Consider the following 24,286-nt stretch of genomic DNA (forward strand, 5'->3'; position numbering starts at 1 on the left):
TAGCTGGCACTGTCAGTCCTAGGCACTGCTCTGAGCACATTACATGTATTAAACCTCTTCATCTTTACTACCACCCAATGAAACAGTACACTCCTCGTTTTATAGATGAGGAGAATGCAACACAAGGAGGCTCCATAGACTGCTCCAGGTCATGAACTGGCAAGTGGCAGAACCAGGCTGAGAAATTAGCAAAGAGAAAAGAGAATCCTTTTTTATGTTTGTGTAGATCTTCTTGAAATTATTTGGATTTTCCTTCAAACAATTAAACCAAGTGATGTCTGAACACTAAAAACTTGTAAACTCATTTCCCATCACTTTTTGTATCTCTTTTTCCTCGTGAAAGTCTGTTTTCACTCACAGGCTGTTTTATAGCTCTGGAACACTGTGGCTAAGTTTATACCAGCTAAAATAAAGTAAACCAGCAGGTTATAATAGATTTCGTATTTAACCGTTCCCTCTTATCATGTCAGTCTTCAAACTCACATTTAGGTATTTGATTTCCCATGAGTGTGTGCACATGGCTTACAGCATCTTCTGCACTCAGGCTGGACCGTATCCTCAGTCGTCCCTGGCCTTCTGTAACTGTCTTTAGCTTCTAGAAGCGTACACAAGGCGTGCCACCGTCCAGCACCCACTCACCTGCAGACGCAGAAGGTAGTCCACAGTACTGATGATGACATTCACGGTGGTGGTGTTGCCCATCTGAGTCCTCAGGAAGTTCTGGAAATCTGAGCACACCAGGGCTGGGTCAGGGCTCATCCCTGTCATGCCTGAGGAGCAAGTCTTACCCTCTCAGCTAAGCTCCAAAGAGACACACTATGTGGAAAGGCTGACGAGGGCACCCTGTTTGGGTCCTGGCAGTGGTCAGAGCACCACCCTGAGCCCACCCATCCCAGTGACACCAGAAACTGGACATCGTGAGCTCTGAGGAACTTGACAGCAAGGGGCGGGCATTTAACTTCAACATCTGAAGGTTCTGGAAGCAACTTAGCCTGGATGGCACTAAATAACACTAGCCGTGAAGTTTAAAGCTCATGTTACATAGCGTTTTTTAATTGAGGAATGGATTAACTGTCGTCCTTGAATTAGCAATTGGTTGTGTTAAGGGTGGCAACACGGAATGAATCATAATTTTGCACCTGAATGTTGTTTTCCCTTGACGAATCAATGTGTTCCACTTACCACTGTTGTGTCCTTCACAAAGTAACTGCAGGAATCTAAAGAGATCTCGTGTAAACTCGTCATTCTGGAGTACTTTTTCACCTTGAAAACACAGAATATGGGCAAGCATTTGTTTGCTTTTTCAACACAGAATACCTTCGGATACACATGACTGCAAAAATGCTAAAGGAACTGTGTCAGAGCTGTGTGGAAAGGGAACTTTGGATGAATGGTGACAAAGCCAATTTAAATTGGAACTGAGGCAATGCCCAACAAAGCTAGGATTGTCAGCCCCAGGATGCATTTGGAAGGAAAACAACTAGGCTGCTGGCAGTAACGGTTCACAGTCCATAACCCATGCTTTAGAAGATGGAAGACACTTCTTTAATTAAACAACAGACTGCTGAGACTGCTGACTTAAACTCAACATGCAACCACCAAGCCGAAAATGTGTCTGTGCTGGGCCAATTAAATAAGATCCCTTAGGACTCACACACAGGGCAGGAACTCAGGCCAGAGATTCAAACTTACCACGCTCACGAACAATGACTGGTGAAAAGAGAAAAACAGAAGAACACAGAGTAAGAAAACCACAAATGTCAAGATAGAGTGTCTTTAGCTAAGACTGGTTCTGTGAACACATCAGCCTGGATGTGTTTTATCAAAACTACGGATGGAAACATCTTGCTAAAATGGAGCAAGTCCTTGGAGGTTAAGTAGCAGTGAGCAGGAACTCTAACCATAAATAGTTAACCAGGATTTTAATCGGAAAGAGAGCAGCCTTCACCTTCGTCAGTTACTTACGTGTTCCTTCCTCAGTAACCATCCCCAGGCCTTCAGCTTTATTCTGCCTCTCAAATGCATTCAAATCAAGGACACTTGTAACAGATGAAAGAAAACAAGGTTCAGGGCTATGCACACTGGGAAAATGGGTTTTTAACGTCAATGTAGCCATCAACTAAGAATATCCTGTGCTTGTATTACCATAAATTACATTGCACATTACAGTGCAGTTGAGTCTAACGGTTCTCTGGGTTTGTGACAAGCAGTGCCTGGAGCTCACAGCTCTTGACACATGCAAGGACAGGGGTCAGACACACTTAGAGTGACTGTCATTGTTTGTCCAGTTGGAGTCCTTTCTTATGGTTTAAGATTTAGAAAGGCTTTCCAAGTAAAGAAGGAATAACCTGTATCTAAGATTTCTTAAGGGAAAGATTACTTTAACCTGCACTAATTCATGTTCTTCCCACATTCATCTACTTTTTTTTTTTTTTCCTGAGAAACACAAGGAATTGTGGCTTTTAGTGCTTAGGATAAATATCCATGGAGAGAGCAACAGTTTCAGATTCTGAAGGGCCACCTCCTTTACTCTATGCTTCGGGAGCCAATAATAGCCAAGATAATGCTTTTGAGAGGCCATGGTGTCCCTATCCATTCCTGATTGGTCCTCACCTTCCATAACCTTCCCAGTCACAACCACCACCAAATCCTGCTTAGCCAGGAACCCCTAGGTCAACCACAAAGCTGTGGTCATGAGGATAAGGACCATATGATTTCCAACTGAGGCTCACTCTGTTTCTCTAATAGAGTCTATCTCTTTCCACAGTATGAATGATTTCCTAGAACTTAAGACCACAAAGTTTCACAAGAATATAGACCTTAGGGAAGCCTATGGCAGAGTCCAGTAAGATTCTGTAAACTCCTCTCTTTCTTTAACCACAGGGCAAAGAAAATGACTGTTGGCTTGAAAAGACTCTAGGGAAAAATCCAGCACCCCTCTCCCCCTTTTAGGCAGTCACATATGTTCTGGAATTTAGATAAATTTTACAGAGAAAGTGAAAATTCCTATTGCCCTTATGTTGGTTTTTCCCAGATCCTGCTGTAAAAAGGGTCTGTAAAAAATAATACAACACCATCCTTCAATTTTGGGAGGAGAATATGGACACAGGACATTTGGACATAGCTGCTTTGAAGCATCATTGCTGATTCAGGAGACAATCTGTGTAGCAGACATTTCTGACCTTTATTCCATCCCAAAATACCCATTTCAAATTTTAATTTCTTGAATGGCTCACTATTTTACAAATATGTATTATTTTTATAATCAGCAAAAAGCCATTAAAATATCTTAAAACTTCTAGTAGGACTCAGTTGGCCTCTAAGAGTATGTCACCTATCCCTCTAAGACATCATTATAAATTAGCTTAGCAATATTAAGTGCTACAGACTACTAAGGGAACTCAGAAATTTAACTGAGAATTTCATGAACAATATGGGACTGAACTGCCTTGATTTTTGCCATCTTTGAGTCCACATGTACTATTTTATCCTCAGTGAGTCGGGTCTGGCAATATTACATTTTCTTTTCCTGAAATAAACGAATTGGCTGTTGGTGAGGGAAAAACGGAGCTGAACACAAGGGATTGTACTGAAGCTCAGATATGTTCCCTACAACCCCGGGGTACAATATTTACCCAATCCAATATGACTAGCAATATTATGAAGTTCACCAAGTAAAAAGTCCATCCCCCAAATTTTCAACTGGACCAATGTTCCAATTTTAAGAATTATTATTTGGAGGCAAATGAGCTAGGTAATTATAACTTTGACTTCTTTCGGAATGAGTTGCAGATGATTCAATATATATATGAATCTTGAATAAGCTGACACTTTTCTTAGAAGGACTGCTGGCTTGTTTCTGAAACAAGCGAGTATGGTAACCTTATGACTTTTGGTTACCTATTGTTCATCTGTCAGAGGGGAGGCTTACACAACTGGGTAATATAAATGGAAAGTTTAATGCTTCGTTTTTCAGACAATGTCAAAATGTTCCCACATCAGGATGTACGTCTGTCAAAATATGTACCCACTAAATATCTCTTCAAAGAATTGTTACGGATAGAGATGAACAAAGTACCTAATCGATCTCATGAACACAGAGCCCTGAGTCACACTGAGTATTCCTCTTTTCCACTCTTTGCTAGTTTGACTTAGGAGTACACATGTTTAATAAGAGAAACTCACACTCAGCTCCAAAGAAAACAACATAACAAAAAAGGAGGTAAGGGCAATTCAAACACTAAACAGATGTAGACAGGTAAGCTCTGTGTGTGTGTGTGTGTGTGTGTGTCTGTTACATGTTCCCCTCTGTGTGTGTGTGTGTGTGTGTGTGTGACATTTTCCCTTCTGAATGCTATTTGAAGGTAATCCTGAAGGTTGGAGAAATAATACCCATCCTCTTCTGAAGTAGGTATTCTTTTCTCAGTAATTCCACGATAAGCCAGTTTATTTATGTGGTACTCTCCCATCCCATGTCCCTTTCCTTGAACAGTAAATAATTTTTAAAAACTGCTATGGGTGATTTTCCCATATTTACCTGCAAGACTGCATAAGACCAGAAAGACTTTGAAAGAACCCAGCATCCTTTTTCTCCTTTAGGTAATCTAGCATTTTCTGTAAGGGAGACACATTTGAAAAGGAAAAACAATGAAAACTCTGGCACAAATATCAACCCTCCTTATTGCGATGGGCAGATGGCAGTTCCCAATCATTCAGGCACACCAAGTGCGCTTCAGGAGGTGGTTTTGTAACCCTGGGTACGCATGAAAATATTCCACCTGTGGACTTAAGCCTTTCATGTGCCTGAGCCCCACTCTCTACTTAAAGACCAGAATCTCTTAGGGCAGATGTTTTATTTTATAAAGGTCCACTGGTGTTGATGGTACGATAGATCTTTGACTTCAAAGATCTACTGTTTGAAGCCTCTTCTCTTTGGAACAGGTTCTAGGACTAGGCTCTAGTAATGTTTATGGTTACTGAGGTAAAATCTGAACAGCTCATGCAATGTTTAATGCATTGGAGGAAGGAGCTTAGCTAGTAATGAGGCTAGTTGAGAGCACAGTATCTCTCACAAAGAGACTGTTTCCTCTGTTCTGTTACTGGCAAGCTAGGAACTTGGTCTGGCATAGTAAGAATCTTCTTAGCTTTTTTAAAGGGCTCTGTGAGAAAGTCAACTGATGGGGTGGTGAAGGAAGAGAACAGAAAGTGAGGGGTGCCTTTGAAATTGTAGTTCTTAATGAGAAATTTGGTTTGCGACGAATTAAAGCCTGGGAAAAATTATATGCAATAGTGGTAGTTATGGATTTGGAAATTCTCAAAGGCCCTGGGAATGCCAACAGTCTGAAATTTCATTTTCCTGTGCACACAGATGCTTTTATTTTTAGCTAGAGCCTGGAGTGCTCAGGAGACACTACTGCATGTCTATCATCTGTAGCCAGTTCCAGGTCAGATGGTTCAATGAATTCCATGTGCCAGGCACTCCACTGTATATCTCTGTGTGTTCTCTCTTTTAATGCATGATGGCAGGGAGTTTTATTTTCATGATCCACTGCTACATCCTCTACCCATAGAAGAGAGCCTGGCCCTAGTACATAGTCAGTGATCACTAAGCAGCTGTTAATATGAATGACTGAACAAACAAGTGTGTGGGGTTATGAATGTCACTTAACTGATCAAGCTTCTTGCTCACAGTAAGGCAACTAATAAATGAAAGTGTTGAAATAAAAACCAAAGGCTGAGAAAATTTCCTCTAGAGTAAAATTTGCAGAAAATCACCTAATGATAAAACAAACGTAATGTTTTTCTTTTTGAACCCTAGATAACCCCTCTTTAGTAAGCACATGTTTGTCTGAAAACTCCCAGTCCTGGTTTTATCTGTTCTCAGCCACTCAACGTAATTGGCCACTGAGGACAGAACTCCAGCAAAGGTGATTCTCGGTGGCCATCCATGCAGCAGAGTCAACCTCTCTTCCCCAAAGTGTGACAGCTGTTAACTGGAAACACCCCAGGAAGTCTGCACCACCTCCTGTGAGCCCCCATTACCTGCTGCACACCGGCATTGCCCCCATTCAGAATGGCGATCCCCAACTTCAGAGTCTCCACCACCATGGGGCTCATCTCACCTGTCGAAGTAAAGATTCGGTGGAATCACCAAGGAAACGGTAAATCACATCTACTGGGCTTTATCCAGATTCCTTAATAATGACTTCATGTCACAGGGTGACACGTCAGTGTTAGTTAAGGGACCCACGCACAAGTCTCTGAAATCACCTTTGCTGGCACTGATCATCTGAAGGACCATCTCGGCGGCTCCACGCTCATGCAGCCGGGCTTGCTGATAGAGGGTTTTCTGCTTTTCCATTTCTTTCTCCTGGAAAAAATAGCAGGGCGGGAGGGGATTTGTTTACCCCCAGAGAATTCACTGTAGTCAGATGAGTTGAGAGAGAGACTCTTTACTCACCCAGGAAGGCAACACATGTAATTTTGAACAAAACAGATCTTGGAAGTTTATTTTTAGATGCGACCCACTTTTCCAAAACTGTCCATCTATAATTTACTCACATTTTGATGCTGAAATTTCTACTTTCTGTACTGATAAGTACAAAACACAGTCCATTCTCCAGTGACACTATGATTATAGAAAGAGACTTCAGGGACTTCCCTGGTGATCCAGTGTTTAAGAATCCACCTTCCAAAACAGGGGACACAGGTTCAATCCCTGGTTGGGAACGAAGATCCCACATGTCATGGGGCAACTAAGCCCATGTACCACAACTAGAGAAACCTGCATGCCCCAGTGAAGAACCAGCATAGGCAAAAAAAAAAAAAAAAAAAAAAAAAAAATAGTGACCTCAGACTAAAATGGTTTGTTTTCAATGTTATAATGAAAACTTGCTGAGGGCTCAGCTGGAATTCATCTGAGCACAGCATACGCCTACTTATCCAGAAAGCTCAGACCACACTTAACAAATGTTAGATGCTAGAAGCCAAAAATTTCCAGAACTGTATCCATTTACTTTAAAAAATATATGTATTTATTTGGCTGCCCTGGGTCTTAGTTGCACCATATAGGATCTAGCTCTATGACCAGGGACTGAACCCAGACCCCCTGCATTGGGAGTGCAGAGTCTTAGCCACTGGACCACCAGAGAAATCCCTGTATTCATTTACTTCTGCTCTTGAATATTTCGTCTATAAAATAGTACAAGTAAACTAATGGAGTTTTATTTTGAGAGACTCAGGGTCCCACACTGCCCCAAATCAAGATCGCCATTAAGTACATTTATAGAATAATAGTGCAAAAACCATCCAGTGTATCCCCTGCTGTGAGTTTTCACTTTTGAATGTTTGAATGTGCCCTTCCATGGCCCCTGTTGCTACCATACTTGGGTTGATGTAGGAGATTTCCTACAAGAGCAAACTTGAAGGACCATCTGCTTACTGGCTGCCTGCTACCTTTCATTAGGCCAACAGACGCAACCACAGCCCGTGTGCTCATCCAGGCCGACCGGCGTACTTGCTGCCTGACACACATGGTGGGCGAGCTGCATGGCTGATGCCAGCATCCATCCCTGAAGGCCCTCCTGGCTGGCTTCAAGCTTAGTGAGAACTCACTTCAAATGTTTTCTCCTTGTCTTCCTCCTCGTCTTCGTCTTCCCCACTCTGACAACTCTGGATTCCACGCAGCCGGGAGAGGAAGAGGCAAACAGTAAGGTTAAAGGTGGGACTAGTAATCAGGACTCTGCTCTACTGTGTGAGGGCAGGGGACGGGCTGTAACTCACAGGCGCCTCAGGACCTCGGCACTCTGTAAAACTGAGAACATTCGGATCCCAGCAGGCAACATTCTACTCTAAATACCACCTTTGTGGTTACCAAGGAGTTCAGAAAAGAGAAATGGGAACACCGAGTCAAAGGAGATGTCCCTGGTTTAACCACAGACCCGAACTCTCCTACTTAAGAGTTCTGTAAAGTTCTGGTGTAAATCAAGAGATAGGAGTGCAAAGAACCGGCCCATTCTCAACATGAGTCAGAGGCTTGGCCATAAGATTAGGGAAAGCCAGGATGTGAATCCCAAAGTGACCCCACGGAGCACCTGCCAGAAAAATGGGTGCTCCCGTACCCCCCCACACCCCCATCTCTGCCCGACAGGAAGTGCTCCCACCAGAGGAGCAGTAGTTTTGCTCAATCACTCGGCATTCCAGAGGCCACTGACCCCATGTGACCTAGAAACATCATCTCTGGTCACTTCATCTCTTCTAGAACACTAGTTACTTCCTCTAGTTTCTAAGCCTGTTTTCAAATGTACTGGATTTCCATCACCTAGGGACATGGTTGAACTTTGGACGTGTTCTGAGCATCAAGTGAAAATTCGAGGATGATCTAGATGTCAACCCTGTGAAGCTGGCTGAGAAGCGTCATGTGAACCCAGGCACCAGACCCCACTGTTTCTGTAAAGCATTGTTTTCATAGGATGATGGTAAAATAGTTTACTAATGTTGCCTGCAGAGCACGTGAATTGTGCAAAGCCTGGAGCCCACGCCATGACCCAAGTCCCAGGCTAGCTGCTCAATGTGACAGGTTCCATGTGCCTGAAGAGGTCAAAGGGAAGCAGGAAGACTGCAATGACAGGAAGTAAACCAAGTGTACCTTGGCCATCATGCTGGCATAGGAGGTGTACAAAGGGTCGTCTTCCAGTTTGCTGGAAAGAATGGAGGAAATATTTAGCAGACCGACTTTGGACACAGTAGAAAAGACTGGGCGGCATATAAATCCTAATATACCACTGAATTAATTAGAAGCCCTCCTCCCTCACCCCAGTTCTTAGAAACTACTCTGAAAATCTGAATCATTATTGGCTTGACACGGAATTCAGGGATAAAGTTCCAGTTTCAGGCTGCTTCATCTTCAGACTCAGTGTCAGGCATTATGATGAAAGGGCTACGGTTTCTGTATTTTCCCCTAGAGGTTTCTTGATGGCCAAGAATAAGACAGCAAGGAGGGCTGTTCAAATCTGGCACCCGCTCTGTGCACTCTGCCACTTGGGGAGGACCCAGCCGTGCCTGGGATGTGAGCAGGGCGCTCCAGGGTGCTGACCTCCTCTCTGTGAGAGCATTGCGGCTAAAGTGGAGGATGATCTGATGAAGCGGGTCTGGCTGCTTTTCCACCTCTTCCTCCTCCTCCTCTTCCACCTTGGGAGATTTCTACACAAACCGAGGCAGATAGGTTTCAGGCATGAATTTCAGCACGTGGCATACCACCGCACGCGAACAAAGGTGAAGCACCAGGCACAGAGCGCATCAACTCAAAGCACAAATAGAACCACGACGTCACATGTTTATTTCAGGACAGAAGCCCTAAGGATGCAAGGTCTGGGAATGAAATATATATATATATATATCAAAATATATTTTTCAGCCAATTAAATAAACATTGCAATTTTGGGTTAAAACAAAATGGAAGGAAAAGCAAAAGCTTGACTGCAGGGGAGGCGCTCCAGACTCCAGTCAGCAGAACTCTCATGCAAGCTCTGGGCGCCCGCATTCAGGAGGGAAGCCCTGGAGAGTACCGAAGAGGCTGTATCTCTCCACCAACACCTGATATTTCTCTTGGAGAGCTGGGCTGGGAATGGGGGTGGGGCAAGAGCTACAAAGCACTGGGGCCATCTGGGCGTCTACTACTATCCTAGACTGAACCCAGCGAAATGCTTCTCTTTCCTGAACTCAACCTTTATCCTGAAAATCTTGCTGTCCCTGAGACATGCTATCCTGGAGCTGTGAGCCCTGCAGTTCCTCCTCTGAGAAAGTCTTTTCTCTGTCTCCTTTTACAGAAATAGCAGCTGATGCCAGACGAATAAGTTGATTTCCCAGCAGTGGTAGAACCAGCAGGGTGGACCATACTCAGTAAATTGGTGAGAACTACATAGGTTGTGTGAATGGTTCAGAAGAAGGGGAAGGTTGAAATGATGCTCATTGTCAACTTTACACTAATCAAGAAACTGGGGAAATCAAGCAAATGTCTTTCTCGCTCATAGGAACGTATGAAAAGATTGATGGGCATAAAGAGAAATGGAAAGAGAATGAGCGAGAAAGGATTAAAGGACAAAAGACAGGAAGAGGAAAAGAAACTGAGGGAGATGTAAAGAAAAGCGAAAGTGAAGTCGCTCAGTCGTGTCTGACTCGGTGACCCCATGGACTGTAGCCCTCCAGGCTCCTCCATCCATGGGATTTTCCAGACAAGAGTACTGGAGTGGGTTGTCATTTCCTTCTCCAGGGTATCTTCCTGACCCAGGGATCGAACCCGGGTCTCCCGCATTGCAGACAGATGCTTTACCATCTGAGTCACCAGGGAGATGAGGAAATACAGAAAAAGTCACATGGAAAGTATAAACGTGAGATACACAGGGTAAGACTAATGGAGAGAGTAGAGATGAGAATGGGAGATAATAATAAAATGATGAATAAAATAAATGATAATAAATGAATAAAATAAATGATAATAATAAAAAGATGAATGGGAGAAATAAGGAGAAAGAGGAATAGAACTAGGGCTTGGCCAAAGGAGAGGACGGTGTATTTTCTTTCTGAACCAGGATGAAGCTCAGTGATACTGCTGCAGTAAGCTTTACCCCTTGCGTGTTGTTTCAAGTAGTTTAAGCACATGAAGCCTGTGAGAGATGGGGCGTGGCAAATCTTCAGAAAGGCCAAACACAGAAATGTGAGATGCAGGAAGGGCGTTTAGATGTGCCTTCCCCAAAGGGGAGCTACCCACCAGAAATGCAGGGCCTTGGCTAAGGCGGGCTGGCCTCCTGCAACCAAGAATGCTCAAAACTTAACTTGGCATGAGCTTTCCAAGGCACGGCTGTACATCCCAAGAAATATTAGTTGTTAATAATAAGGAGGAGAATGATCACAGGACCAGCAGCTCCAAGTGAAATTCATCCTCTGGCTCTTAGGACTATTATTAGCAGGGCTTCCTCTGAGAATTTATACACCCGATTCTTTGTGAATCTTTCAAAGTTATAATGCACACACATGAATACAAAAATCAAACTCATTCGTACCCATATCTGCTCCCAGTTGAGTCAGTACTTACAGCCAAATCCTGTACTAGTTTCTCTTCAAAGGAATACTCCTCTGTTTCTATCCAAAATCTCTGATAGCCATGGAGGAAGAGGTTAATAGAGCGGTGCCTGAGCGGAAGGGGTGAGAATGAGGTCAAGAGGGGTCCACGGGACACCTTGTTTTAGTCTGGGCGGTTAACGGTTAGTAAGCAGTTTTGTACAATTCTTATCTTCTGATTGGTCAGGGTAGCCAGGAGCACACTGTAAGCATGTATTTCAAAGAAACCAGAACCTGCTAACATGGCAGATCCTGAATATTTAGACAGCCTTCTGAATGAACTAACAATGGTTAGTTCAAGACCTGGAGGTCACATTAACCCTGCTCTGGTCTCACTGGGTCTTTATCACGTCTCCCCTCTAATGAGAATTCATTAGGTCGAGGAACAACCTTGAGTTATCTGTGAATATGGCAATTTGGTGATTCCTTTTGACTGATCAACTGTGCAGGTAATCCAATCTAAATTATGCTGATGGTGAGCTGTGTAGTTTCAGATATACTCAAAGCAGCAGAGTGTCCTTCTTTCCAGGGCCTCTGAGGAACCGCAGCTGCAAGGGCTGCAGTCTGTACTCAGGAAATGAAGCTTGGGCGTGTTGTACTCATCAGCAAAACTTCTGCATGCTTCACGGGTTCCAGTGCTGGCCCTGGCATCTGAGAACACTGAATAAACTGGCACAAGCCACTCCCTCTTTACAGGACATGATGGACTTCTGGGAATATTAACCACTGAAGAGCAAGTAAGTGGTTACCAAAATGTGAGGAGGACCAAAGAGAAAAGGAAGGTCAAGACCAGACTCATCAAGCCTTGGTCATAATTTCTGGTAGAATATAGCCCTTACCATCTTTCTTCAAAATCTGACCAATCAGAGGTGTTTTTTTTTAAAAAAATTGTACAAATTTGTGTTTTCATGGTCATGTTAAATCATGGTCAAGAAAGGAGAAGTGTGCAGAGAATGAGCGGGTCTCTCCACAGGTTACATTACCATTAAAATGAGTATAAGCCTGTCATACTGAGTTTTTTCATTAACCTTTTCCAGCCAAACCCGTTGAAAGGTGCTCAGGAAGAAATTGTTAATTTTGTGTCTGGGGAAAAGCATACAGGTTTTCTTTTAAAAACGCACAGCAGAGAAAGTTTCCACATGATACAAATAAATCCCTTTAGCCCTTTAGTTTGGAAGACTCCATGCAGTTTAGATTCTCATAAGATGGAGAAAAGGCATGGTACTGACCACTAGCCTATTGTTCATTTTTATTGTTGTTGTTATGAAATCTATGTATAATCCTCCCAGGGATATAATTCTCCTATGTATAACTTCTAGGCAGAACTCCAGGGCAGCCTCTCTAAAACAGCTGTGTTAGACACTGCGACATTAAAAATGGATAACTAACAAGAACCACTGCAAAGTACAGGGAACTCTGCTCATTGTTTTGTGGCATCCTGGACGGGAGGGGAGTTTGGAGGAGAATGGATATATGTATATGAATGGCTGAATCCCTTTGCTGTCCACCTGAAACTATAATACTATTAATCAGCAATACTCCAATGCAAAATGAAGTGTTTTTGTTTTTGTTTTAAAAACAGCTGGGTTAGGAGTTGGGGTGGCCATGTTTCATCAAGGAGACAGTGGATTCTTGGACTTACTATTATCCATTCAGTGGCAGAGTTCTTGAAGGAGCAACCAAAATACTAAAGGATGGTACTATCATTTTCAGTGGATTTAGAAAAAAAAATGCTTGTTTTTGAGAGATGTAATTGCTGTCGAGCTGGCCTGGGAGATACAAGCTTAAAGCTGAGCCCTCTGGAGGTCATGGTAAAGCACATCAGGTGTGGCTCTCTACCAGAAGGGGAAGCAAATGCCTTCTGATGTTTTACCACTTTTAGAAAACAGACAAAAATCCTAGGCAGTTTTGCTTCTTTTACTGGGCTATAAATTTCATTTGTCTGCCAAGACTTCAGCAACCTTCATGCCCATGACTGCCTGACTTAATTTTTCAGTTTCTTAAATTAATGAATTCTATTTGATTTGTGATGCCTCAACCTTTCCAGAGACACTAGTCTATTTTCTCAAGAGACCTGTAGGAGCAGGTGTGTGTCTCAGAAGCCATGATTCTGCACCATCTTCAAAGACCTTAATTCAGAGAGCTCAGTTGGCCAGCTGGCTCAGGACAGGGATATGGGACACTCTGGGCAAATGACAGCCAACATACACAATTTGATGAAAGCAAAATGTCAAACATAGAATAGTCTTTCATCTGAGATTCCAAAGAAACACATGTATTTACATGCGATGCAGAATTTACTTGGCCACATCAGTTTCTTCTTCCTGACCAGGTGAGGATATTCCGATTGACTGGAAGTTGATCAAGCAGTAGCTCTTCAACTACCAGCTTTGTTTATTGATCATAGGCCCAGACTTACTGACTGTGCAATTAGTCTGAGGATGGGAATGCCGCCACACCACCAGAGACACTGAGTTGGCCTCAGTGGTCAACAATGGCCCAGTCTATACCGATACTCTGCCCTTTACTGGCACAGCACATGTTCACACACGTTCCAGAAAAGCCTTCACATATTTTTGACTTCAGAGTACAGACTAAACATCCAGGTAATGCCTTATGTTCATGACTGGCCTCTTGGGGCATCTCTAAACAGTTCCCTAGTTTCATCTTGAAGGCCAAGTACATTAGGCTGAAGGATTCTCGGGTTACATTTCTGTACTTGCTGAGGAAACATAATTTTGGTGTCAATCAAGAGCTTGAACATGGAAATATTGCTTTATCAATGGATGGAATTTGGGGTAAAGTCTTTTAGAAAAGTTTCCTTTTTCTAGTATGCCTTTACAGCTGCACAAAGAATCTTACCTAGGTAAAACTAGAGAGCTTCCATATGCTTACATGGCTGGCTTTACAGTGCAAAAAGGTGAAGTGAGGCAGGCTTGGGGGCACTAGGAAATCTCATCTGCTTTCAGTTTTTATACTTACCTTTGTAGGCCAGTATACTATACTGCAGACTGCAATGGCTCCGCAGGTGAAGGACTCCAATCTCTACCCCTGGGATCGTGAGTGTCAGAGCCAGAAGAGAGCATAGCTATAGGAAGATACCTTAATTCTCATCTCTGACTCACATGCCAGGAGAAAAAGATAGAATACTTGCCTGGGCAAGTTGTAGAGAGGGGCCATCCTGAAACAGGCCACCACTGCCCGTTTCCGCTGCTTTGATAGCAGTTTGTGCCAGACTGCCTTCTTGGACCTCAAAGGCTGTTCCACCTAAGTAGAAATCACATGGCTAGGTATACACTAAGCTGATCTCGGGGGCAGAAAATACCAATAGTCACCTACAGCCCACACTTCTCAACCCTGGGAGAAATATGATTTCTCAACTGTGGTCAAAGGTACTCAGCACTAAATGATTCACTTTGTAAAAGTCTTAGGTTTTCTTTCTTCTCCCAAAGGCTTTTGGTTGCTTACTGCTTAATAGTAGCTTTACAAATGAGCAAGGAACTTAGATAGGTTATTTGAACTAATGGCAAAAATGTGTAAAACACTGGAAGGGTTAAGCATTAAGGAGTCTTGCTACCACAAGGCACCAAGATGACACTTTGGGATGACCCAGGATGATCCTTACTTCTTGGTTTCTTACAAGGGTGCTTACAGGGTGTCCGAAACTAAAAGCTGAGTGTCAAGATAAATTTTGTATTCTGCAAGGCGGTCTTGCTTCCTCAAGCCTTAGGGTAGATGCTACTTACCTGCTCTAGGTGGAAGACAGCTGCTGAAATTCTCTGCACACGCTCCACTGTCTTTTCTGGGTTGGAAGGTTCTTCACTCTTTAAAACATCTTTGTATAGGTTCAGTTGCCACTTTACAGCTGGATCATCAGACTGCAGATTGAAGCACATACATGAGATGAGCAATCTCTTTTACCTCTTATATAGAAAAGGCCTTTGTCTCCTAGAAGGGTTCCATAGCATTCAAGAGTCTTTTCTATGAATTCCTCTCTCATTTTCTCTATCATATTTTTCTGGAACAGGGTAGATGCTTCATAGGAACTTCTCATTATAGTCTATATGTCTCAACCCTTCTGTCATATTTTCCATCCCTTTCTTTCTGTGCTGCATTATGATTTCCTTAAATCAACCGCCCAATTCATAAGTTCTCTTTTCAGCTGTATCTACTACATTTTTTAACCTATATACGGAGTTTTTATTCCTAGTTTTTTAAGGAATCTCCATACCGTATACAGATGGGATTTTTAATTTCAGTGATTATTTTTAACTTTGTAAATCACTGTGAGGTCTTTTTCAATTCTACATCACCTCTCCTTTCTTTACAAAATAATGTCCAAATCTTGATTTATAGCTTATATGGCTGCCTTTATCTCTTTAAATATTTCTGTAATACTTAAAAAAATTCCTTTCTGTAGTTCCTTAGGCTTGAATTCTTCCTTTTGTTGATTTTCTGTCTAAAGGTCATGGATTTCTTTTCACACTGTGTGTTTTTTAAAAATAGGAACTTGTATTCAGGAGTTTTGTTGACTGGCCCATATTCTAGCAGGTAGAGTCTCTCTAAGTGGTTTCACCGCTGTTTTTATGGCAATTCATGGGTGTCCCTGCATCAAGGCTTATTTTGCAGAAGTTCCTTGCTCTGTTGTTGTTGTTCAGTCGCTAAGTCATGTCAGACTGTTTGGGATCCCATGGGCTGCAGCACTCCAGGCTTCCTTGTCCTTCACTATCTCTGGGAGTCTGCTTGAACTCATGTCCATTGAGTCGGGGATGTTTTCCAAACATCTTAGCCTCTGTTGCTCCCTTCTCTTGGCCTCAATCTTTCTGACCATCAGGGTCTTTCCCAATCAATCAGCTCTTGGCATCATTTGGCCAAGGTATTGGAGCTTCAGCTTCAGCATCAATTCTTCCATTAAATATTCACAGTTGATTTCCTTTAGGATTGACTGGTTTGATCTCCTTGTAGTCCAAGGGACTCTCAAGAGTCTTCTTCAGCACCACAATTTGAAAGCATCGATTCTTTGGTGCTCAGGCTTCTTTATGGTCCAACTCTCACATCTGAAAACGACTAGTGGAAAAACTGTAGCTTTGACTATACCGATCTTCATTGGCAAAGTGATGTCTTTGTTTTTTAATATGCTGTCTAGATTGTCATAGCTTGCCTTCCTTCCTTTTAATTTCGTCGCTGCAGTCACCATCTGCAGTAATTTTGGAGCCCAAGAAATTAAAATCTGTCACCACTTTCACTTCTTCCCCTTCTATTTGCCATGAAGTGATGGGACTGGATGTCATGACCTCAGTTTTTTGAACGGTGAGTTTTAAACCAGCTTTTCCACTCTCTTCTTTCACCTTCATCAAGAGGCTCTTTTATTCCTCTTCACTTTCTGCCACTAGAGAGGTATCATTTGCATACCTGAGGTTGTTGGTATTTCTCCTGGCAGTCTTGATTCCAGCTTGTCACTTCTCCAGCCTGGCATTGCACATGATGTACTCTGCATATAAGTTAAACAAGCAGGGTGAAAACACAGAGCCTTTACGTACTCTTTCCCAACTCTGAACCAATCAGTTGTTCTATGTAAGGTTGTAAGTGTTGCTTCTTGACGTGCATACAGGTTTCTCAGGAGACAGGTAAGGTGGTCTGGTATTCTCTTCTCTTTAAGAATTTTCCATAGTTTGGTGTCATCCAGATTTGCTCTAAATTTATGCTAAGCATGGGAAATTTGGTCTACACTCCTCTTCCAGATTACTAAAACCTTCATCCCCTATGATATGTATCTGGTCAGGAAAGCTCTATGAGTTTTTCTCACTTCATCATCTTCTCTTCATTACTAAGATTTAGAATGCCTTCTTTTTTCTGGCACTTAGAATTTCTTTTTACTGCCTTTTTTATAGTATACTTTACCCACCATTCCTATATAGTTGGGGTAGAAAGGAGAAGCTATTTGTATCATTTTAGTCTTCTATCTTAGGGCATAACATATTTGGGGGGAAAGCTGTTCAGATTTGCAGACCTGGAAAAATTTTAAATAGCCTTAAAATCAAAATTGGTCTTGATTTTGATTTTGGGGTGGGGGTTATACAAACTCAGACATAAAGTTACTTTGTTCACAAATCTCTAAAGCTGAAAGTGCTATAACTTCCCCCAGGTTTCTATCACATTCTAACACACCTCACAGTCAGTAAATTCTGAGACCTAATCTAACCCCCCTGCCATGGTTTGATGTCACGCAGTGGGAGGTGGGGAGACATGTTTTACTGGACCTCCTTGCAACTGGCAAAGAAAAAAACAAAAATCAAGGACCAAAAAATGAAAAATTACAGGCAGAGAGTTCTACCAATTAAGCACAAGTATTCTGAGACTGTTTTTAGGACATGTTAAGAAAAATATGAGTAAACTAAGTGGGTGCAGGGCACCCTGCAGCCAGAAAGAAGCCTGTGTGAGTTCCCATTGTCTTCCTGCTACATCACCTTTTCCTGCAAGTGCAAGTTATTCCGCAGATGTTCCTTCACCTCTTCATCTGTGTCCTTCTGTGGAAAGAGATGTGAAATTTTATTCCTATAGGTTACTATGGAAATATAAAGTGGGGTGCAGGGATGTACTAAGAGTTTTGCTGGGATCTTTACTACAAGACAAAAGGAGAGAACAGACAGAGACTTATCCGAAAGAGCATGTGCTGACTCCCAAGTCAGCTGTAAAGATGATGGCGTGTTGCTTCTGTGCACCTTGGCTTCTGTTCATTGATCCCCAGGGACAGAGAGCTGAGCACAGATCACCACCACCTGTATTAAATGCTCCACCAAAGCAGATGGGTGACTTACATAGCTGTACCGTGATTTTGCGAGGGAGATCAGCTCCTGATCGCCTGGGGTGCACATATTCAGACCAATGGGCAGCATTTTCTTGAGCGCAGCCACGATGAGGGAGGTCTGGATGGAATAAAAGTCTCCCCTTCGCTTTGTCTTCTTCCGCTCCTGGTCCTGTCCTCCAGACTAGGAGATGAAGTTCAAACAAAGAGAGGGCTCAATGACTCTGAAAGGTATTGCCTCACCTTGGAGGCAGCCTGCCTCCTGTATAGGTCCTTCCTTGTATAGGTCGGGCCTTTCTACATTTCAGAGGCCAGTAAAGGATTGTGATATACACAAAGCCAACCAAGGGGCCATTCAAGGCCAGCCCTGATGCTAAGCCTTCTCCTTGTGTGCATGCTCACGGAACCACATGACCAGACACATAGCACCGACACCCACGGTCTCTGCTCGCTTGCATCTGGATGGAATGAACAAGTGGTGTTCTTACAAAAAGAGTGATTTGCTAACTGACAAAATGACTGCAGAAAAGAACTAAGAATCCTGATGGTGGGCAGCAGTAAACAGGTGAGAGAGCATCTGCCCTAGAATACTAGCTCCTGGCCAGGGCTGGAGCGAGCATTTTGGGGCACAGGCATCCTAAGGTCCGCAGGAAAACGGGACCGCCCAGGTTGGTAGGGCTGCTTTGGGATCTGGCTGGGGCAAAGTTAGGAGAAACAGTGCAGACGGGTGAAGAGGAACCGCCCCAAGTCTGGGAGAGTCCACCCTCCTTTGGTTACACTTTCTGGACCCTTTCTCGGGGCGTTTATCCAGTGAAGTGGGAGGTTTGCAAGAAGAGTTGCAGTGGGTTGTGGCACTGGTGTGTGGCAGCCCCAGGCAACAAACTGTGGACCCTCTGCACCCACAACAGAAGGTGGATATGGGTGGGCCCAAGAAAACAAGGCTCTGCCCTGCCCACGTGGTACCTCACTTGCTGGACTCTGCCCCAGCTGAGTGGGCTCCTGCTGGAAGTAAGGAAGGGCTGGGAGGCCAGAGGCAGAGACTGAAGTCAGGGTCCATGATGGGGGAGAATTGGGGCTTATTAAAGCTTTTGCTTTATGAGGTGCCCGTGAGTGTTTGCAGCCTCCTTGTGATGCACAGTGGCTTCCAATGACACACACACTCCGCGCTCTGGGAGCTGCTGAGAGGCCAAACCCCTCCTCTGAAAATGGCATGTAAGACCTGGGACCCCCAGCTGGAATAGAATTTGCTTTATGGAGGATTGGTTTTCTGAGAGAAGACCAAGTAGGGTCAGAATCACACCACCTTAGCGCCGATCTGTTTACATTCAAAGTGTGATGGAGGAGTATTATGAATGGATATTCTCAAAACGGAGGTGACTTCTTTTACCCAGCTTGTGGTGGCTAAGCTTTCAAGTGGCTACACCGCAGAAACCACAGTGAAATCCCTGGCAGGCAAAACCCAGTCTGACCAAATGCTGCCAGACAACTCTACTTGTGTCTGGTGTTCCAGAACAACAGATCAGACCCAGACAGCAGTGGGAGGGGGCAGTGGAGGAGGGTGGGGTTGAGGCAGGATACAAAGTGTCTTGTATTCTAGACACACAGCTGGAAAGCTGATTCCTACAGAAATTCCTACCTTTACTGAGAACCTGCTGGATTCCTTAGATGTTGTAGTATCAGGTATAAAATTCTACAGGTTGTGCCTAAGGCAAAACTCTTAAGTCTAAATTACCCTTGAAAATACCTCAAATTATCCATAAAGGATAGAACCCAGTTATTTATATATATATATAAAATAAGGTATAGTTACATGGACATTATATAAGAGGTAAATAGTAACATGCATATACAATAAATATGCAAAATTGTGGATGTGATACACAGTTTAATTTCTTGTTTGCTATTTTCTTTGGCCAATCTCATGTTGTTCTAACTATAAATGCTGCATATATGATGTGGCTCCAACGTGCCTGGTACTTAGATAAAGCATTTGTAATCTTCCCAACAATGCTAAGATAACAAGAAGTCAGTTATATAAAGGGGAACATGATGCTCAGGGAAGTTAAGTGATGTTTTTCTAAGGACACACAGCAGTTATGAGTCCGGGCCAACATCCAGACTGACATCTGCCTGGCCATGGCTCCATTTTTCTTTACTAAGAGCTGCATGTGACCTGGTTCCTGCACATCTCCGTGTCTCTGCTACAGAATTGGTGCAAAGGTCTTGGGACAGTGGCAGCAGACATATGTTAATGGAGAGAAAAAGAAATACTTCCAAGCAATAACCTGGATAAGATACTAGAAAATTGTCCCAGGGTTTATTCCACTGGGTGCACATTTTATGCAAACACGGCTATTTCAAATCCTTGCTGATTTCAAATCCTTGACTTTAGTCTTTGGAAAACTCTCTGACTCTTTGGAGTCCTGCACAAGAGCCAGACATGTATAGTGGGGAAAGGCTGGGACCACTAACGGTAGGTAAGAGGAGGGAGTCTCCTGGGCTCTCAGTGCCCTGGTCAGCGTCCCTATCTCTGTTAGTGTGCTGTCTGCAGAGTGGGCAGCTGGGAAGGGAGCAGAGATGGCAAGGAGACCTCGGATAGGGCGAGGCTTGGCTGGCTTCCCCGGCTTCCCCCTTCCAAGGGTGGGTAGGCCTACATTCACTCTTTGACAGGCAGTTGTCTTCCCTGGAGCAGGCCTGGGGGACCTCCAAGTGGGAAAATCCATTCTGGACCACCCCCATGGTGATCACAGTGCAGAAGGTGGCCAGAGTCTGGCCCCTCTAATACTAGGACAGAAAAGACACGTCATGCATTTGACCTGTACCTTTACTTGCATGGCCTGTGTGGAAAGATAAGAGAAAAGAAACAAGGAGAAGTCAGTCAGTGAAAGCAGGGGTCCAAAGCATAAGCATGTTAGTCACAGCTCTTCCACCCCCATTCCTTAGCCAACATGACAGAAAACCAACCACTCTGGAAGCCAGTTGACCATGGCATGAAGAGGGGGCGGGAAGTTAGGATGGAGGTTAATTGGATTGAAAGGACTTACACCCAGACCATGCAGTACATCATCTCAGAGACCAGCATTCCAGAGTGTGTGACACTCTGCACACATTCCAGAGTATGCAGACCCAGATGGTCTTCAGATCTGGCCACCCAAGTGACTTTAGATTTCACGCCTTCTCTCCTCCCCTCTCCGTCCTGTCACCTGGGTGGGCTGCAAACAATCTGTCACATAACCAAAGACCCTGATTTTCTTTCTTTCTTCCACCCACTACATTATCACCACCAGAAGATCTGTGGTTACAAAAAGAGTGAGGAGAACTGAGCTAAGGGGCTATGTATGTGCTTCCCCTAAATAAAGGTTTGCTAAAAACCATACTCTAGGAATATCCAAGGTGGTTCAGGGTCATCTCATGACCCAAAGGATGGGGCATCTCCCTTCTTGTGCTGTGACCTTCAAATATACCTTAGGTCAAAGGCTCCTCCTACATGCTATAAGTTCTAATTTTATTCTTTTCCTCACATATTGCTAAGATTAGTTAACTCAGTGCATTTCCCTAATGCTTGAAATGCTCTCTCTCTTGTGCATGCTCTCTCTGTATATTTTAATCTATTTTTAAATGTTAGCTGAAACTTTTCATTTTACAAACAAATCTAGAAATTCCTATACATTAAAAATCACTTCATTTTGGCACACTTAACCACTAATAGTTTATGATCAAATAGCCAATTTATGTGTGAAATTAAGGAAAAAACAGAGACTCTTAAGGGAGGGAGTTGGAGGAGTGGAGGGAGGCTGTAGAACTAGGGCAGAGGTGTGCGATCTGAAGTGCTTATTCCCAGGGAGAGGGTAAGGGAGGTAGAGACCAGTCAAGTCTACATTGGATAGTAGAGAGAAAGATGAATTTCCAGAAGCCAGTCTGAGAATGAGAAAGTGTGTGTGTGTGTGTGTGTGTGTGAGAGAGAGAGAGAGAGAGAGAACAAAGGAGGGAGGGTAGTAAGAGAAGAGAGAAGGATAGAAGAGTGAATGGAGGGGGCAGGGAGGATAGAGAGAGGAAGTGAGGAGGGAGGCGGGGTGGGGGTTGGGGGTGGAGGGTGAGGGGTGGGTAGCAGGGGGAAAGGCTGGAGAAAAAGAAAGGGAGAATAGGAAGTGGGAGAGGGAAGGCGGGCAGAGGGACAAACAGCACTTGAACTGTACAAGTGCAAGAACAAAGGGAATACAAATGAGAAAAGGTGGAGGGGGGAATAAGAGAGACAGGTGAGTGGCCAACTGAGGAGTCACTGAGGAGGAAGAAGCAGGCTCACACATGTCATTCTGCATACCTTTGAGGAGCATAAAGGTGTCTTTTCAGCATGTCCCTGTCCTTTCTCAATACACTGAAATCACACTCACAGGGTGGAGTGGCTTTAAACAATGAGGCACCCTAACATTTCCTGCATCACAACTCTTTTGTTTACAATCTTGGTCAAGGAACTGACATTTCTTGGGCTAAACGTGTTCTAACTTACCATTCCCCTCCAAAGAAGCTGTTGCCATTTTTCCAGAAAACAAAACAAGTTTAAAAACAAAACAAAAAAACACATGCTCAGCTCAGTTATGTACAGCTTGACATATCCGCAAACCGGTGTTATATAAACAAAATATACCATGAGCTCTCCTCAAAATGTGCTTTTGCTGCTGGAAAAAGGACATATCTTTGAACTGACCTTCCATTAATCAAGTGTGAACAGTGTGGCCCACTGTATATTTTTTCCACTTCCTTTTTGTCTGCAATGGCATGCATGTGTGGTGTGTGTGGGCATGCAGCTTTCCGGCACACATCTCTCAGCCATAAGCACTGAGGCTGAGATCATTTATACAACACCAGAATTCAATTAAGAGAGGAGACGAAAGCAAGCACAGGTGACTATTCAGATCAGGTAGAAGAGAGAACATCTAATTCAGGGTGGCAGTGGGGATTCAGCTGATGCTAAAGAGAACACTCCCTCCCCATCCTCTCAATCAGTACTTTTACATCCAAAAAGTACCAGACACAGCTATGGGTTACTGTTTTTTGGAGGCATGGTATCTCCCTATCTGAAATAATGTGCTGCATTTATGTCATTTTATTCAATTCAAGAGATGCATTTAAATTTTACTTTTTAACAGGGCATACTAGTAGAGTTGGGAGAAGTCAGGCAGTAAGCTCAAGCCCATTCTACAAACTAGTAAACTGGGATCCAGAGAAGTTAAGTGAATGTTGCAAGGCCATCGTTATACTCATCATAAAGCCAAGCGTGGGACTTTTGTTTCCTTTGGGATCTAGTTCCGTTTACTACTACACTTTGTGTCTCAGCTAAGGCAACTGGAACAATATGAATATTTATTACCCTGAGGAGTACAGAAAATGTTATTTAACATCTAGGGAGTGTCCTTCCATCCATTACACTAACTTTTACCCTTTCCAACATCACTCAGAAAAAAAACTGGCATACAGTGTCAATGGAAACCAAACAAAAGCCTTTGCTCCTGTGGACTAACCTTACCAGCAGGGAAGATGCACCCAAAGACCCTGCTTTTCTTTCTTCTTTCCACCTGAGTTCTGATTCTTACTATCTTCTGACAAGGCTAATGTACTCTTTTCCTCATTCAATGATGTGAATGAACAATTTCAGGTTAGTTTGTTAGTAGGTTAGTTTTAGAACATCATTCTTTGTCACCTCATCTCTTTCCAAGCGTAAACCCAAGGACCCTAAGTATCTACGCATCACCAGAGGGTTAAGGTATCTTTGCCATTTCTGCTCATCTGGGATCGAAATCCCTGTATCAGAGTCATTTCCTTTGCTTTGTTGTCATCCGCTGACAATAACAATGGATGCTACCTGGATCCACCAAAGGCCAAAAGATCTACCCCCAAGTTGAAGGAAGCAAGGAATCTGAGCATCAGTGACTTTCTGTAGGTGAGCAGGGTCAAAGGAGAGCTTGCAATGACTGTAAGAAAAGTCTTCAGAGGAACTGAAGGACAGATGTCCAGAGATCAGGAGTCTGAAAATATCCTTTCTCCTGTACCTCACACAAGTAGCTGTTTGCCAGAAGTTGAATGCAAAATAAACTCTGGAAAATCAAATAAAAATTATCTAAAGCATAAAAGGATACATCTTAAGTAAGATCCCTTTGCAGCAAAGAATCCTCTTGACTGTGAATATATATATACCTAATCTCTCTGCATTGTAAGTGCACAATTTTATTTATAAAACTTACTAACCAGCACACATCAGATTTGAAACTCTGAGAATAAATTTTTGGATGCTGGAAGAAGTGTTAATGTCAATATAGCTTAAAGATGGAAGGGACAGAAAGTTCAGACTGCAGCTGACCAGAGCTA

The 24,286-nt window shown here is 43.3% G+C and overlaps 1 protein-coding gene across 1 annotated transcript in view; it reads right to left on the reverse strand.

Moving 5' to 3' along the window:
- Positions 1–24,286, reverse strand: part of RYR3 (ryanodine receptor 3) — a 461,910-nt gene that overhangs the window by 32,571 nt on the left and 405,053 nt on the right. The window contains exons 74-87 of the mRNA XM_055538999.1: positions 17,937–18,107; positions 17,586–17,645; positions 14,865–14,996; positions 14,273–14,385; positions 11,093–11,189; positions 9,095–9,201; positions 8,648–8,699; positions 7,615–7,671; positions 6,271–6,370; positions 6,043–6,122; positions 4,538–4,614; positions 1,966–2,039; positions 1,183–1,263; positions 640–728 (exon numbers count right to left, since the gene is read on the reverse strand). Coding sequence (XP_055394974.1) covers positions 640–728; positions 1,183–1,263; positions 1,966–2,039; positions 4,538–4,614; positions 6,043–6,122; positions 6,271–6,370; positions 7,615–7,671; positions 8,648–8,699; positions 9,095–9,201; positions 11,093–11,189; positions 14,273–14,385; positions 14,865–14,996; positions 17,586–17,645; positions 17,937–18,107 — 1,290 coding nt within the window. The remainder of the gene's footprint in view (positions 1–639; positions 729–1,182; positions 1,264–1,965; positions 2,040–4,537; positions 4,615–6,042; positions 6,123–6,270; positions 6,371–7,614; positions 7,672–8,647; positions 8,700–9,094; positions 9,202–11,092; positions 11,190–14,272; positions 14,386–14,864; positions 14,997–17,585; positions 17,646–17,936; positions 18,108–24,286) is intronic.

The sequence above is a fragment of the Bubalus kerabau genome, chromosome 10 (assembly GCF_029407905.1).
Source record: "Bubalus kerabau isolate K-KA32 ecotype Philippines breed swamp buffalo chromosome 10, PCC_UOA_SB_1v2, whole genome shotgun sequence".
In the NCBI taxonomy this organism is placed as follows: domain Eukaryota; kingdom Metazoa; phylum Chordata; class Mammalia; order Artiodactyla; family Bovidae; genus Bubalus; species Bubalus kerabau.